The sequence below is a fragment of the Colletotrichum higginsianum genome, chromosome 5 (genome assembly GCF_001672515.1).
Source record: "Colletotrichum higginsianum IMI 349063 chromosome 5, whole genome shotgun sequence".
NCBI classification, from domain to species: Eukaryota; Fungi; Ascomycota; class Sordariomycetes; order Glomerellales; family Glomerellaceae; genus Colletotrichum; species Colletotrichum higginsianum.
Window position 1 is genome coordinate 3,387,667 of NC_030958.1, and position 17,363 is coordinate 3,405,029.

Consider the following 17,363-nt stretch of genomic DNA (forward strand, 5'->3'; position numbering starts at 1 on the left):
ACGATGGATTATTGGGGTCCTGACAGGCAGGTGGTGCCTGCTCGCAGATCTAGCTGCAGCCCTGCCTTTCGGGATCACACACGTTCACCGCAAATAGAATTCAATAGGGTGGCAGGGAGGTGGGAGGCAGGTACCGACGGAAAGGTAGATACGGGGGGGGGGACGGTTCAAACAATGGACCTGGAATGTTCGGTGGTCGGTGATCGGTGACCGGTGGTTGGCAGTTTGGTGGTTAGCGGTTGCGGTTGCGGAGGGGTTCCCCAGAGTCGGCAAAAGCCCCCCGCCGGTTTCTGTGGCCTACCAGGAGCAGGAGGACGCGCGGTCAAAAAAATGCTTGGAATTGCTTGTTGGATGGGGCTTGTTAGTTGGATTGGGAGTACGTAAGCACTATCAAAGCGTCACCAATGCTGGTTCACTGTACTCTGTACTACCTTAGGTAGTCTACCTAACTTCTGACGCAAATATCCAAGACCCAACCCACGTCACCAAACAATTGCCTCAAAGCAAGTTCTGGACTCAATACCCACCCAGCCAGAGTGAACAGATTACGTGCTTGGGTGGACAGAAGAGGGCCTCTGTCATCTCAGCATACACAAACAACAGATCTGTCCCATGTCAGTTGTTTTGTCAGCTGCGACGAACAGGCAAACATAGCAAGTCAATGAGCTGTTGTCGACAAGAGTGTAAGTCAAGTTTGTACAGTCGTACTGGAATGGAACAAAGGCAGTAAATGGCAAACACTTGGGAGGGTTTATCTGTGCCTATGAATACCGCCGGAAGGATTGCCCCTGAATTCAGACCACGTATGCCAATGGCGCCTCATCCTTTGCAAAAGTCTCAGCGTTGCCGGGCGAGAGGGCAATTGTCCGATGTCAGTTGCGCATTGTCTCGTCGGTCTGGAGCCTGGCCTATCACATCGGCCGCACTTGCAGAACCCCTGACGTAGTTATGATATTACCCACGTGCTTACGATGTACACCTATCTACTTACGTCCTACACCTCCCCCTCAGAGAGAAAAAAGCCAGTAGGTGATCCAAAGACGAAAACCAAAACGGGAAACGCAACGGCCGCAGGAGCACCCCCTCCCGATCGGGTCTGCGGGCCAGCCATCGAAGCTTCCATCTGCGAATCTGCCAGACCTGCATGCATCGCGTTGCCAGGAGAGAAAGAGATGGGATGGAAGGCTGGTTGATCTCTTGGTCTTGATTCGAGGGTGAAGTTGAACCAGGCTCAGGCATGGGATGTTATTCGGGCAACCTGGTTGGCCAGCATAGAGCTGCCCTGGCCCTTGGTGAGAAGCGACCCAAGCCAGGGAAGCTGTGTGCATTCTCCGTACCGTGCCTTTCCCTGTTCACTATTATTATTGCTTGATGGCTACTAGAGGGGGGTGGGCGTCGGCCACAGCCTCATTCGATGCCAACCCAGGAGATTGAGCATCTCACGGCCTCGTCCAGATGCAGGTCAAAGGGGGAAAGGCTCCAGTCGAGGTCGGCGCGTGGTGGGATTCTTGGGATTGCGTATCCCCGGTATCCGTATCCGTCAGATCCACCCACGGGGAGAAATGCCTTTGAACAAAAATAGCAGCGTCATTCCCAGGTTGCGGGTGGCGGCGGGATGCAAATAATGCGACATTGGATGGCTCCATCGGGGAGGAGGGGGGGCTGGCCAGGACGGCCCCAGATGCCCAATTCTTCAAAATTCCAGGTCGCTCATGATAGATGGTCCTGGTCAGCAACAGGATTCATTCCACCGCGGCCCACCGGCAGGAAAATAGGCACACTATTGTCCGTACATGCCTATCCATATACACCTATCTAGGCATCCGTAGTGTACACTTAGGTACTGTCCAGAACATCCCTCCCCTTTCCCACTTCGAGCCAAGGAGGATGGAGTTCGCCCGATTCCCCTGCTCGGCCAGACGCAGCCTGCATGGGCGGCGGGCCTCACGCTCAGCGAGAGTGACAGAATGCGACGATGACGCTCGCCAGGGAATGAGAGGCTCGGCTCGGCTCCAGAGAGGCTGGCCAAGCCTGAAGCTGGGCAAACCAAGGTGGGACTGGCTTTTAGCCGGGAAGTTCGTCACTGGTGAATTGTGTGTGTTAGGTTTCCTAGGAAGGTCAGCGCTGCAGCACCCAAGGTAGCGTGGTGCGAATGTACTCAGTATCATTTGTAGGTCATGGTCATTATCATTACCAGTATCTGTATCCGCATCTGGATGCTTACCCTCCTTCCTCAAATCGACGAGCGCGACCTGAACCTCCTGCCCCCGACCCGGAAATTCACCCATGTCCTCAACCCCCCCCCCCAAGTTGAGCGTGTGCCACTGCGAAAGATTTACATCTTTGCCAGGAACTAACCACTACTGTTCGTACCGATTACCTCACAAGCACAAGAACAAGCACAAGCACAAACGCAGATACATTCATTACAACCAACAAAACGACACGGACGAAAGACGCTCACTGCATTGCCTACATTACATTGCATTGCCTTACATTATCCGCGGACACCGTACCTCTCTTCTCGACCTTTTTAATTTCCCTACTCGCGATTCCCTGCACCCGCGGAACTGGATCGTCGTGCCCACTATTCGCATCCAATGCGCGTATTCCCTCCCCGAGCTTGAACCCGCCAAACAGACAGTACGGGTACCGCCGCCGCCTGCTCGTAAAGAGTACGACAATTCCGATCCACGACTCGCGGGTAACGCCATTGAACCCGAAACCATGGATGTCGCCAGTGAAAGCGGAGGAGGCCTGAGCAAGCTGCTGCCTAGAGCCATCGTAGCCAAGCGACGCCGCAGGAAGCAAGAGGCCCGGGAAGACGATGCCGCCGCAGCAACGGCGGCGATGCTGTTAGGGGTCAAGGGCGAGGATGTCACGGCTCCCGTTGACGCGCCCGCTGCACCACTCCGAGACAGCTACAGCTACGACTACGGCGACGGCGACGACGACAACGCCAGCTATCTGTCCACCAGGCGTGACAGCGGCTCCTACGTCCACGACACGGACACCCTCTCTAACAAGGATATCTCGACCGGCTTCCCCGACTTCGACTACCAGCACTTCCGTGAGCACGGCCACGACGCCGCTGCCGACGAGATCAGCACCAAAGCCACCAACAGCATGGTGACCCTCGACGAATCCGACGCTGACCAGTGAGTTTCTCTCTCCGAATTCTTCTGTTTGTCCATCCCATCCCCTTCCCCCATGCACATGTACCTCGAAAAGCCAGCCCAAGCCAAGTTTTGATCTCTTGGCTGGCCTTGCTTATGTCTCCCCCCCAACACACTTCCCAATGCACACACACATACACCGAGTACACATGGGTCGTCTTATTCCCTCGATCCCGCCGCTTGTATGCACCCGAGCGCACCTGTTCTGTGCTTTTGTGTGTGTGTTTTCAGCACCTCACAAGGCCACGTCTTTCGCAGTGGTGCACTCCTGAAAACTCGTCACTGGCGTCTCCATCGAATGACGAGGCGAGCTACGAGCACCTACGCAACTCGGTCCCAGCCTGTTGGACAACAACGGCGCCGTCTCTCTTTTAGCACATGGTCGCACCTCGTTAGTGGAGCGGGGGTGACAACGACACTCAGAGAGAGAGAGCAAAGCGGGCTAAATTAGTGGCCGCAGCAGACGCACTCTGGCCACCCTTGGTCTGAAAGTGTCCCTTCTGTTTGGGAGGGTCGAGGTCGATTGGGGCCGACTGCCTAGCACGCTTCACACTGGACTGGACGCTGGACGGAACTCGTCGCTGGGTCTCAGGCTCTCAGCCCCCTCATCCACTCTGCGGCATTCGTCGTATGACAGCTGCCGGGGGTCCCTTCAGCGCAGATTTGCTTCCCCGTCCCCCCTCAGTGTCCCTACCAAAAAGGAGCGGGTGTTCCACTTCAAGCGAGTGCGAACACAGGGTCATCCATGTCTGACCGATCTCTCTCTGCCGTCTCGTTTCGTCTACTCTTTATGTAACCTCGAGCTGGACCATCTCTAACCTCGTCCTCTTCCCCCCTCTCTCTAGATCTTCTTTCCGACCAAATGCCATTTCCACGCATCCCTCGCAGATAGGTTACTTGACCACCTCCTCCCCGATCGTTCAGGCATCCCATTTGCCTGAACCCCAATCGCAGATACTGGACGACCAACTTCCCGAGATCGCCTCGGCGCGATCCACCACCTCGATTAACTCGGCCAAGAGGACGCAATCCGTCGAGTCGACGGATTCCTCTCTACGCTCCAAGCGCAGCTTCACAGGCCTTGTGCCACCCAAGAAAACCACCACGAGGTCTCCCTCCCCCGTTGGTCGTCGTCTGAAGGGTGTTTTTACAAAGTCCAAAAAGTCCCCCAGTGCCGCCACGAGCCCTGAGCGTAGTGTGGTGGGCGGTGACGACACCGACGACGGCCGAGACACGCGCAGGACCAGAGACCGAGGCAGGGCTTCCGCCTCTGCTTCCACCTCTGACCTCATTTCGACCTCGTCTGCAACCACAAAGCAACCGACTTTGGACAAACACTCTGCGCCACAACCGAATGCGACAAACAATGCCGGTGCATCCCGCGTAAATTCAACAACACATTCACCTGAGCGACGTCGCTCGAGAGCCTCAACCACCACATCCCGCATCGATACCTCCTTCGTGCCCCAAACCCCGCCCAACCCCGACAAGGCCACGCCCGTCATCGTCAATACACCCCCGACGCCGACCGATCACAACGCACCCTTCGTGCAATCTCCGCCGGGGCCACCTCCGCAACCCGTCGTCGAGGCTCCTACTGCCTCAGGCAACACGAATGGTGGCTCTGCCACGGGTAACATGATTGCTCACCGCAGGGGTAGATCAGGATCCGGCAGCATAGGGCCCAGTAAGCTTTCTAACATCACCCTCGCCCCTTTGACGCCGACTCCCGAGAACGGCACCGCGAGCAACCCGGGCACCCCATCCGCCGGTGGTTTCTTTTCATCTGTCTTTTCGGCTGCCCAAAACGCTGCGACCTCGCTCACGAGCACCATCCAGAACACCGGCATTGGTCCGCCTCCGTCCAAGAGCAAAAACGTCGCGAAACTGCCCGATATTAGGATCGACGAGCAACCCGAAGTCGAGCCCCCACCCCCATCCGCAACAGGTTCGACCATGGAGAAGGAGCCTGCTGTCAAGACCATCGGGTCGGGCGAGCTTAGCCTCAGTCAACTGGGAATAACAGACACAGGTAGTGCCGCCGGGACTCCCATCACCGCCAAGTTTCCAGAGTCCGCCGAGGCGCGAGTCAGAAGCGAGTCGGCCCCGACTGATGCTGCGTATGCGGCCGCCACCCGCGATCTTGGAGTAGACGACGGTAAACAGGCTACGAGACCCCAATCGCTCTACGAACCGGGAAGCGGAGGAGACCACACGCCCCCCCAAGGCAGCATCCACGAAGATAGAAACTCTGGCGTGCAACGGAGTGGAAGCATTCGCAGTGCCATAGGACGCCATCGCAAGCGAGGAAGCTCGGCTGTGTCGGGAGGTACGGCTACTACTGTTGGCGCTGCTATTGCTGCGGCTAACGCATCTGTCGCCCACCCTCAAGCAAACGCGAGCGTGCCGAAACTTACTGGTTTCGCGGTTGCGAGCAAGAAGCGCAATCGCGACTTCCACACATTGTTCAAGAGCGTGCCCGACGATGACTACCTAATCGAAGACTACAGCTGCGCCCTGCAGCGTGAAATCCTGGCGCACGGCCGTCTGTACGTATCCGAAGGCCACCTGTGCTTCAGCAGCAACATTCTTGGCTGGTCCACGACACTTGTCATGAGCTTTGACGAGATTGTGAGCGTCGAGAAGCGGAGCACGGCCCTGGTCTTCAAGAACGGACTCATGATCTCGACGCTGCATGCCAAGCACATCTTTGCCAGTTTTACGAGTCGGGACTCGACCTACGACCTCATTGTCAACATCTGGAAACTCGGACACCCCACCCTGCGAAGCTCATTGAACGGGGTGCAGCTCGAGGGCACGGGCGGTGACAAGACGGAGAAGGTTGACGTGAATGACGCCGCAGCACCCGAGGTTGACGATGGCAGCCTATCCGGCACCGACGAAGAAAGCGAATCTGGCGACGACGACGACGACGTCTACGACGAGGACGACGATGCCGATGATCTTCAAGATGTCACGCAACTGTCCGAGGTGAACGCCGAGCCCGAAGGCGGCAAGACTGTGTCTCGCAAGGTCTCTGGCGCGGGGGCTAATGGCGCCGTGGCCGACGTCGTCAAGGACGCTGTCGGTGTTCCGTCTGGCGGCGACGACTTTCCCGGTCCGGCCGCCCACGCCCCAACCGACTGCGGTGATTCGGACACGCACTACGAGAGGGTCGTGGGAGACGATGTCATTCCGGCGCCTCTGGGCAAGGTTTACAACCTGCTCTTCGGTCCTGCCTCGGTTACTTGGATGACGAAATGGCTGACCGTCGAGGCCAAATGCACAGAGCTGCAAATGGAAGACAAGAAAGGATTGACGCTCGAGAACAAGTCGCGCTACTTCACTTATATCAAGCCTCTGAACGGTGCCATCGGCCCCAGACAGACAAAGTGTCTCGTAACAGAGACGCTGGACCACCTCGACTTCGAGAAGGGCATCAACCTCAGTGTTACAACTCAGACCCCCGACGTGCCGAACGGCAATATCTTCAGCGTCAAAACGAAGTATTGCCTGACGTGGGCGGAAAACAACTCCACCAGAGTGCAGTCCAACTGTACCATAGAGTGGACAGGCAAGAGTTGGCTGAAGGGTATGTGCTGAGCAGCGAGTATCGATGAAGGCCCACGCTAACTTTGACAAAAGGTCCTATTGAGAAGGGTGCAAACGACGGCCAGACCCAATACTGCAAAGATCTGTTCGCCAGTCTCAAGTCGGCTGTATCAACAAAGGTCCGCACCGGTGGTGCAGGCCCCGGTCCCAAGGGCAAGAAGAAGAGCAAGAAGAGCAAGGCGGCGGGCTCGGCGACGGATGCTGAGGACGAGCAGGTGCGGCCCAGAAATGTCCCCAAGAAGGACTGGGGTCCGTTGGAGCCCGTTCGGGGTATCTTGGAGCCCATCCTTGACATCGTCAAACCGCTCATGACAGGAAACATGATGTACGGCATCCTGGTTGGCCTGCTCGTGGCTACATGGTTCGGGTTTGGTCTCCCTGGCAGACAGGCGTCCGGAGACGTGCGCATGTACGGCTACCCAGATCGCCTTGCCGCATACGATGAGATGTGGAGGCGTGAAGAGAGCGAGCTTTGGGAATGGCTGGAAGAACGAGTCAGTTTGGAGCGACTTCACGACGGCAACTTGCCCACTCGCAAGAGGGCAATTGAGCCAAGCACGGTGGAAGAGAGGGTCAGAGAAGACCGTATGGATGACCGGGAGATTCAAGAGGCGATCAAGGTGACGGAAGAGAAGCTGAAGGTGCTGAAGAGCGTCATGGATAAGAAGAAGCCCTCGTTGGGTTAAGGAAATACCACAAGGATGGGAAGGGGGGCAGCGGGAAAAGCGCACCAAGTCAGGTACGACACCACACAACGTGTCTTCTTTTTTTCTCTTTTCTTTGTTATCGTGTAGCATATTCAGTAGCGATGCCCACGAGCAATCAGGGCTTGAATGGGTCAGCATCAGCAATGTCGGTTTACATTGACGAGTCACCACCGATTCGATGAGTGAGTTGTTCTAGCCGGCGTCCAATGACCATTGAGCGTATCATGAATAACCCATCCTTTGAAGCTCGATCATGTCTTTCGACATCCTCATACTGATCTTTTCTTTTCCTTTTTGCAAAATGTCTCTCGGTGGTACATTTACTCGCGGTCGTTGATGAGGAGCTGAACGTCTCACAAAGGGACGAGTGTCGATGGAACAAATTCAGCCAGATTGGATATACAAGAAGACCTCGCTTTCTCTAGACAAGCATTTCCTTCTCAAAAACGACATCCATCACTATGGATTGACTCAAAGCATGGGGATCTTTTGGGGACTCTGTTTGAATAGCCAGAGCAACCGTTTCCGCGATAACCCCCTTGTCCCCCCTCCCGAGAATACCCCACATCATTGGCGCTGTTCTTGCTGCCCGCAACATCTTTCCGCCTCGGACTTTTCGGAGTTGTTTAATTAAACGAACAAAAACTCTCAAGAACGGCCGAAGTTGTCCAAGTATCGAGAGGAACGGCCCAGACCAACAAGTCTGGAGGTTGTGTGTGCACATGTCCTGACGCACCTTAGCTGGCTCGACGCGGCCGCGTTCGACCTGTGATTTCAAGGAAAGACAGCATGACGGTTCATGGTATGGCACATTAAGACAAAATGTATGTAGGTAGGTAATAATACCCCAACAGGGGAAGAGTTTCTAGACCAAATAATGCAGTTGTACGTTGATGAACAAAGGTGATGGATGTTCATGAGAGAAGGCCATGGATGTAGTCAGATAGTTAGGTGAACACCGCAACATTTCTCCCTGCTTTCAGACACGTACATGTCACCACCAGTTACGAAATTGCGTGAGAAATAGGCCACAACAATTGTTGCTAGAGTTAGCAGCCTTGCCTCCCGCCTTCCTAGTGCCATTTTCTCTCATGTGGACAAGACGAATGAAAGACATGAGAGATTCTGAAATGTCTCACTTTCACACGAGGAAATACGAACCAGGTAACCAACCTGCAACTACCTATCTAAGAAGGACCCATTAGGCAAGAGCAACCTGTTGTTTCTTCACTCTTACAGAAGTTTCCATCGTTTCAGTCGACTTTCCCTTCCACCTCACTTCGACCCTTATCAACACACCACAAAAACCCTTTTCACTCACCTTGCCGACAAAATCATCACATCCCTCCAATATCATTCCCTACCACTTTTTTTTGAATCTGAACACATCAAGCCTCCCCTTTAAAGCTCTGATACTTGCTACTGACGAAGATGACTGGCAACGAGGGCGAGTCCCTCGGCGACGATGGTTACTCGCGCACCATCGACAAGCTCCGTGAGCTCGGCATCGCCGATCTCGTTCCGCTTCCACAGCTCGTTGTGGTCGGAGATCAATCCTCGGGTAAAAGCTCCGTTCTCGAAAGCGTCACTGGCTTCGCCTTCCCCCGCTCCCCCGAGCTCTGCACCCGTTATGCCACTCAGATCACTTGCCGTCGTGATGAAACTGAGAGCGTTCATGTTACGATCATTCCTAGCCAGGAGTCAAACGATGATCGGAAGGAACGATTGCGGGCTTTCGTCTATTCGGTTCAAAAGAACGATATGGCCTTGGCCGACGTTTTCGCAAAGGTGCGTAGAGACAATCACAGAGTCATATGGGAGAACCGTACTAACAACCTCTCCAGGCGAACAAGACCATGGGACTTCGCGGCGTCAAAGACGGAAGTGCCTCGGGCTCAGCATTCACCGAGGACATCTTGAAGATTGAGATCGGTGGTCCAAAGGTACAGGTCCACATGTATCAAAGGGGGCATTGAAGAGAAACCTGGCTGACGAGGGTAAACCAGCAACACCACTTGACCGTCATTGACGTCCCTGGAATTTTCCGCACTGCCACCAAGGATCTAACGACCGATGACGACATCGTCCTGGTCCGAAACATGGTTCAGAGATACATCAAAGATCAGCGTACTATCATTCTGGCCGTAATTCCCTGCAATGTCGATATTGCGACACAGGAAGTCCTTACCTTGGCGAAGGAGGTCGACCCTGATGGGATTCGGACCATGGGTGTCCTCACCAAGCCTGATCTCGCTACCGAGCGCGCCACCAAGCAGATCGTCTGCGAGCTCGTCGAGGGCAAACGCCATTCTTTGCGACTCGGCTATTGCGTCGTGAAGAACCGGAGCGCTGACGATGAGACCTCGACCATTAAGGACCGTAACTCCTCTGAGAAAGCGTTCTTCTCCGCGGCCCCGTGGACACGGCTGAAGTCCACCAAGAGAGTTGGCGTCGGGAGTCTTTCAAAACGTCTTCGAGACTTGCTCCGGGATGTTTCCAAGAAGGAGTTCAAGAACGTCACTGCAGAGGTCCTTCGTATGCTTCGCGAGAACGACTTGGAGTTGGAGCGCATGGGCCCATCACGAAGTGGCCCGGATGCCCAACGAAGATTTCTCGGTCAAGTTGCTTCGGATTTCCAAGATGCGGCCCGTCGGGCTCGCGATGGCCACTACAGCGGAATGGCCATGTTTGACGAGAACCCCAACCTCCGTCTCGTCACTCTCATCGTGAGCATCAACGAAGAGTTCAACGACACCTTTGCTCTGCGTGGCCACACAAGACACTTTGACGGCCCCATTGATCAGGAGGATGACATGGAGAAGTCCCCCGAGCCTTCGAAACCCATTGAAACTGATCGGAAACTCTCTGGCATACTGAGAGAAGTGGGCTTTGAATGCCCGGAGCCGTTGAGCGACTCTTTGCTGGCTGACATCGAGATAGTCTTCCACCAATCTCGTGGAGCTGAACTTGGATCGGTGAGTATAGAGAAGTGACATAGCATCTTTCAATCAAGCTGACGGGTGAAATAGTTCGGAGGTTCAGTCTTGGCACAGGTCTTCAAGGAGCAATCCAAAAAGTGGAAGCCACTGGTTTTGCAACACGTCAGTCGTGCCATTGTGATCGTCCACGACTTTATCGGCGAAACGCTTCGTCTCAAATGTCCCGACGACGGCACCTTCGAGGAGCTACACGATCAATTCCTGCTGCCCAAGCTCCGGGCCTCATACCAGAGAGCTATGGACCATGCCCAGTTCCTCATCGACGTCGAGCTCAGCGGACAGCCGTACACGATGAATCACTACTTCAACAGCAACCTTCAAGTGTCTCAGGCAACGAGACTGCAAGAGGCTATTGACAAAGTCGTAGGCCCGGCGACCTGCAATGCCTCTGAAAACGGCGCGAGCAACGGTATGAGCAAAGGCGGTGGCTCTGGCTCAACCGCAGCACCAAAGACAACCGGAGGCGTCTTGGGACCTGATAGAGATGAGTCGCCTTTCAACTTCTCGCAGCAAAAGAAAGATGAACCATCCGGTGCAGCGGGCTGGTGGGTTCCGAGGGCGATGATCCCCAAGCTCACGACGAACCGTTCCAACGCGGAGCAGGTCCGAGAGGACATCCACGACATCCTGCGCAGCTACTACAAGGTCGCCCGCAAGCGTTTTGTCGACGTCGTTCTGCAGCAGGTCATCTTCCACTTTCTCCTTGATGCTCGAGACAGCCCCATCAAGATTTTCTGTCCGGACCTAGTCATGGGGATGAACGACAGGCAGCTGAGAATGATCGCAGGCGAGGACTCGGCCACGCAGGAGAAGCGTGAGCACCTCGCGAGGATCGTTGAGAATCTCAAACTTGCGGCGGAGGAATTGAGATTTGGATCGAAGTAGACTGGAATACGATTGGACATCGGCTGGTATGCTGGCTACCTTGAAAACTCTGAGTTTGGAGACATGGTGGGCGAGGATGGGTTGATGTTGAGGTGAATAGAGCCAGTCACAGACAGCAAAGCAGACTCGAGCACGTAGCAGCCAATCTCGGATTTCATGAAAAGAAAGCCACACCCTTCTGGAAAATGGCATCATAGTGCGTTATCGTGCATTATTTTACGTTATTCTTGATAACATTTTACTTTGAGCCGTCATTCCAGGGAAGATCCAAGCCGACGAAGACTACCGCCACCAACTTAGGCAACGGCATAACAGTGGTGCTGAACAGAAAGGTCGACGACATATGAAAACTTCCTCCGCATAGTAAAACGCAAAGACAAAGTTTCCGATTCAAGGGTCAACTTCAAGACCCGATGTTTCAGAAGAAAGGCCCTCAGAAACATGAACGACCTGTACATACCCTCAGTGCAAGAGACCGTTTAACCTCCGTTCAGCACACAGAGGGAGTCCATGTCAAAATAGTAGGCTCTCCCTGATAGAAGATGTATGGATGGCATTATAAAACGGCAAATCATTGCGTCATGCTTAAAGAAAGTGACGCCTCTGCGCTGCCGCCGTTGGTCGCACAAATAGAGATGCTGCCCCCCGAGAAGTCGATGTACATCAGTCCGGCGCCGGACGCCCTGTTTCCGGAGAAGTACTTGGGGCCGGAGCTGCTGTCTCCGATCTGGATGATGACTCCGTCGGCCGTGGTGTACGAGAAGCCGTAGTTGCCCTCCTGGATATTCAGGCCGGTCGTCGGGAAGCAGGACGTTACCCCGGCCCGCAACTTTTCATCCAGCTTGAAGACCTCCCCACCGGGCGGGGCTTTCACGGGCTGCGAGGGCTCCTCCGTGATGGCGAAGGTCAGCGGTAGGGAGCCGGACCCGGTGCCGGTGGCGCAGATCTTGAGTGCCGACCCGGACTCGGCGTAGAATGTGCCTGTCCACGGCCCCTGGGACTGGTGGTATCCTTCATCCGTCGAGCCGGTCTGGATGCTGACCAGCATGCCCGCATCGACGTCGAAGGAGAAGCCGTACGTCGTCTCGGGCGTGGTGGAGAACCCGGTGGTGGGGAAGCACGCCGTGGTACCCGCGTCGACCTGCTCCTCCAGCGAGAACAGAGTTCTTGGCGCGGGCGGTGGTGGCGGCGGCGGCGGCGCGGTCGTCTCGGCGGGCGGGTTGCTGGTTGAAGCCGGAGGCGGCGGTGGCGGGGCGCTGGTCGGGGTCGGCGGGATGGTCGTCGTCGACGAGACGACGGAGCAGGCCTCGCCGCTGAGGTCCTGCCTCCGGAACTTGGCGCTGCTGGGGCGCGAGCAGACGGCGCCCTGGCCGTTGAAGGCGACCTGGCCGCCGTCCGGCGTTCGCTGGTACGCCATGTCCATGAGGAGCTTCTTCATGTTCTCCGCCACCTTGCCGGTCTGGTACAGCTCGGGGTATTCTCCCAGGGCGAGCAGGTACGCCGCGAGGCCGGCCACTGCGGGTGCGGCTGTGTGTCCAAAAAGGAAGACGGTCAGTAAGGGTTCGACTTTCCTGGCGAGTATATTCATGGCTCTTAACGACGGGTGCACAATCACTAACCAAAGGAAGTGCCGTCCTTCTTCTGCGTGCCAAAGACAAACGAGTTGGCGGCGCATTGGACCTGGACGCCGGGCGCCATAACGTGGACCAGGGGGCCTCCCTGGGAGAAGGAGGCGTTCTTGCCTGTGTTATCGACAGCCCCGACGTTGATGATGGGCACGCCGTCGGCGGCCATCATGGGGGGCCAGGCGTCGACATCGATAGCGGTCGCTTTTCCGTCCTAGAAGAGAGAAGGGTGGGATCAGCTTCCATGGGTCTCCCGGACGAGAGGGGATGAAGAGGGATGGATGGGCACGTACCGCGACCTCCTCCCGGTCGTCGTTTCCGGACGCCGCGAAGAATACAATGTCTTCTCTTATCATCTCCTTGACATAGTGCTCGATCATCTTTCGGTTGAATGTGGTCGGCTTATCAACTGAGACGTATGTCAGTCGACGGCTTCCGACCTGGCAGAAGGGGTGCCAGCCCGTGGGTTCCAGCAGCCAGCTGCATCTACACTTACTCGAGCGTGAAAAGTTCACGATGGCTTTGCCCTGCAGTTTATTGCTCCTCACGTCCTCCAGGATCTTGTTCAGCCCGTCGAGCGTGTCGACGGAGCTGTCCCCGGCTTTCACAACGACGAGGTTCGTCTTCTTTGCGACCCCGTACTTGGGCCCGTTGACCTTGGACCCAGCGCAGCTGCCGTGGCCACCGGGATCCGCATCCTCCTCGACGGACCTGTCGGCTTGGGCACCTGCGAAGATCCAACGCGGTTTGACGGCCATACCGGTGTACTCCTGCGTATCGGAGTCTGATGTCAGTTTTGGAGGTTTCACAGAAAAAAGGGAAGACGAGAGGAGAGTCCACCCACGCTGTTCTTGGTGTAGTAGCCGCTGTCTAGGACGTAGACAGTGATGTCGGCCCCGGCGCTGTCATCGTACGTGTAGCTCTTGAGCACGGCTAGATCCACCAGCGGAGGCTGCGAGAACATGATGAGCTCCGTCGGGGCCCTGTCCTGCTTCACGACGGCGCGCTTCCTGATCCTACCGAGCTTGTCGAGCGATTCCATCCACCACTTCTCGTGGACGTCCTCGTCGCGCTTGCTGTTGGGGACTGGCACGGACGCTCCGGCGTTTGTGTCGAACTTCACAACAGGCTCGATGCCGCCAACCTGGATGGCGTGTGAGCCAAGGGTCCCAAGAAAAAGATGTGTAATTTGCTGATCGAGCGGAAAGGGGGGGGGGGGTTGTTATACATACCAACGGGTCACTGGAGATGGTCGTCTCTTGCGCGGCTGTGATATTGGCGCTCACGAATAATACCACCGTGTCGCTTGTCTCCCGGTAGTTTCCTGTGCCAAGCTCCTTATCGAGAAGGGCGAGGAAGTCCTTCTTCTCCTGGTCCGTGGCCCCGTCCTTCGGGAAGATGACGCACGGCGTGGGGGTCCCGCTCGGCACCGAGCTTGTAGACGTTGAACTAGCCGGACTTGTGCTCGTAGACGTTGAACTAGCCAGACTCGTGCTCGTGGACTCCTTGGGGGGTTCCGAGCTGGCGGGCGGCGCGGAGGAGGGCGGTCGGTCCGGGTCGTCGGGCTTGTCGCCTTCCGACGAAGAGCTTGCTGTCACGGCCGCGCCGGCCCCGACGGCAACTGGCGCCGCCGCCGAGCCCGCGATGGTGAAGAAACCGCCCCCGGTGCCTCCCACGACGACCACGCCGACGGCCACGACGATGGTGTCGCCATTGCTGACCGTTGTGGTCACCGGCGCCGTGCTTGTTGGCGCGGCTGATGAGACGGGCCGGCTGGTAGTGATTGGTGGGTTCGTAGGGGCGGAAGAAGGAACGCGAGACGTTGTAGCCCCCGAGGGAGGGATTGTTGAAGGGGGGAGAGATGGGCGGCTGGACGAGGGTATCACCCGCCCGGTCGATGTTCCATTAGTTAAGGGAGTGGCTCGTCGGAGAAGGTGAACAGCGTCGTGGTACGGCTCTCTCCGGAGGTCGGTTGCTGCGACGGAAAAAGAGAGCAAGCCCAGGCTTAACAGGAATGAGCGTTGTATGTCGAACTTCATGTTCGGCTAACGAGAGTGGGGTGTTTGAAAAGAACGTGTAGCAAGTGATGCCAAAAGAGTAGCAAAGGGGGAAAATGTGTGAGAAGTCCGCTCAGTGCATGTTGATTAAGTATTTGGATGCCCGTGAAGGTGTACCAACGTTCCCTCTTGAGTATCCCTAGCCGGAGTGCATATCACTATTTTAGTGCATGAACCCGAGCACCGCCCTAATGAACTCTTTCAGAAACCCAAGATTACAGCGACGGTTCAATATAGTAAGTCCCAGCTCGGCGTTCTGCCAAATCCCGATGCTGTACGGCATTTACAGCCGGGTGTGGGACGGACAGGTCACTAACACCGCCCCATTGGCAGAACTCCAGTCTCTCTCTACCAGAAACATACTCATCAACTCAAAGAACGACCGGGTCTTGCAAATCAATCCATCCAAGAGTCTATTTCGGGAGTCCCGCTTGTCGACGGAGTCTTCGGGCCAAGATGTCAGATCACGGCGACCAATACCGTTGCATCAACCATCGCGCCGCCGTTGATTAAGTCGTGTTGGTCTACTCCGCCACTAATGCTAGCAAAAACTTAAATTAAAGAGTCGGCCAGAAAGGTCGACTCTGTGATGGCGCTTTTCCCGACGATTCGTCTGTGGCGGGTCCACGAAGCTCGCTTAAGTCGGCATCTCTGGAGCCATCATTCCTGCAGGCGTTCCAAGTGAGTGGGACAGCCTTCAAGACTTTGGACAACGGTATGTGGCTGAAACACTTCCCTGGACCCTGTACGCATAGTCTGTGTTTATGTCCGTAAATCTACTTAGCCCTTTTGGCATGTCGACTTACTTGAAGCTAATATTTGTCGCGACGCCATGACGACTTGACGAATCACGTTCTTAGCCAAGCTACGTCATCTGATGACCCAACCTAATCTCATATGGACCGCAGATACTTGATGCCGAGCTGCGCACTCGTCCGAAATAACCGAGACTAGCTCTTTCCTGCCGCTCTTCTTTGGTGGTGCAGTTAATCTTGATTGTCACTTGCTGGAAAATCAGAACGATGAAGTGGTCGCAGTCCAGGGCACACCCGCCTGTCATGCCCTTCGGCCTCCTCATATGTATTACGTTGCAAATCCCCAGACGCTTCGTTCTGGTCTATTACATGCGGTGCTGACATTTGCATCTGACAAGACTGGATCTCGAGATCGCTGATAACCGGGCCCGAAGCCCGAGTGCGGAACGGCCTCGCAAGGCTTTCTGTTAGTCGTCGCCAGCCATAGTTCCAGATTCGATCTCGGCTTGGGTACATAAGAGGTGCCGGCAGAAGCCAACAAAGACAGCCATGCCATATGATGTTTAAGCTGAGTTATAAGGCTGGTTGAACTTTTGAAACGGGATCCCCCTGTGACCGGTATGATCCAAAGCTGATGCCACCTGTTTCCGCGGAGCGCGGCATACTCATCCTTGCTGTTCTGATGTTTCGCGGCTGTGACGGCAGGTTTTCGCACCACATTTTAGGCTAGTGGTCCAAGATTATTAATCAGTCCGGTCAATCTACTCACCTGCACTTGTTCAATGATACGATGGACGATGCAGTCGGAACTTGACCATTAGGTTTACAGGTTGTTTAAGTTTGATTGACCAGCCATGGGTGATCCCCCTTGTTGAAACATGTGCAGACGACAACCCGTTCAGGCGGGCTGCGGATACAGGGACAGGGTATGTTGGTCTCGGATTGATACTGACTCGCCTTGAGGCCGAGACCAGTGCGTGACTCGAAGCGATGACAAGTGCCCAGCCAGCTGATGGTTGTTTATCTTGAACGCTGGTAGGGACGCCCTTGCAAAAAGACAAGACTTACCACGAGTCAGATGATTTCGATGTGCGCAAATATAGGGGGGTGGACTCCTCGTGTTGTGATCAGCTGGACCGACCAAAAAACAACCCTTTTATAGGAGACCTATATGTATTTTTAGTTTACTATCACGGACTAGGAGCTCAGAGTTGGAACTATTATATATCGAAGTGCGTGGCTAAGTCTAAGAATCGCTGCCGGGACTGGCCTAGTAATAAAGTTGGCTGAAAAGCTGGCTGAGAGCGCTTGCTACGGAGGTTAATGTGCGACCTACCTTTTGCGACATTTACTCCCTCAGTCCGTCTTGAAGCTGCTTCCTACTACCTGGCATGCACATTGAGGATGTATGTGAGAATAGACTGAAGCATAATTCACAGTTGCGGTAGCCTAGCCCTTGCTGATGGGGCCAGGTTACTGGTGTTCCTACTGCTGGATCTAAATCGGCTGTCCTTGAAAGAGCCTACCAGGCTTCACGCAACTAACCC

General features: G+C 55.5%; 3 protein-coding genes across 3 annotated transcripts; 2 read left to right on the top strand and 1 right to left on the bottom strand.

Moving 5' to 3' along the window:
• Positions 1–2,177: 2,177 nt before the first annotated feature.
• CH63R_07886 (GRAM domain-containing protein) lies at positions 2,178–7,474 on the top strand (the record flags this gene model as incomplete). The annotated part of the gene is made up of 4 exons (XM_018302860.1): positions 2,178–2,318; positions 2,395–3,158; positions 3,980–6,768; positions 6,822–7,474. The coding sequence occupies 4 exons, from the start codon at positions 2,178–2,180 to the stop codon at positions 7,472–7,474; spliced, it is 4,347 nt and encodes a 1,448-aa protein (XP_018157638.1).
• A 1,452-nt stretch (positions 7,475–8,926) lies between these two features.
• CH63R_07887 (Interferon-induced GTP-binding protein Mx1) lies at positions 8,927–11,379 on the top strand (the record flags this gene model as incomplete). The annotated part of the gene is made up of 4 exons (XM_018302861.1): positions 8,927–9,283; positions 9,340–9,438; positions 9,502–10,470; positions 10,525–11,379. 4 exons carry the CDS (start codon positions 8,927–8,929, stop codon positions 11,377–11,379), a joined length of 2,280 nt encoding a protein of 759 aa, XP_018157639.1.
• Positions 11,380–11,950: 571 nt separating this feature from the next.
• Positions 11,951–15,043, bottom strand: CH63R_07888 (Subtilisin-like protease; the record flags this gene model as incomplete). Its single annotated transcript, XM_018302862.1, has 6 exons — positions 11,951–12,906; positions 12,999–13,218; positions 13,298–13,413; positions 13,501–13,774; positions 13,849–14,148; positions 14,237–15,043. The coding sequence occupies 6 exons, from the start codon at positions 15,041–15,043 to the stop codon at positions 11,951–11,953; spliced, it is 2,673 nt and encodes an 890-aa protein (XP_018157640.1).
• Positions 15,044–17,363: the final 2,320 nt, after the last annotated feature.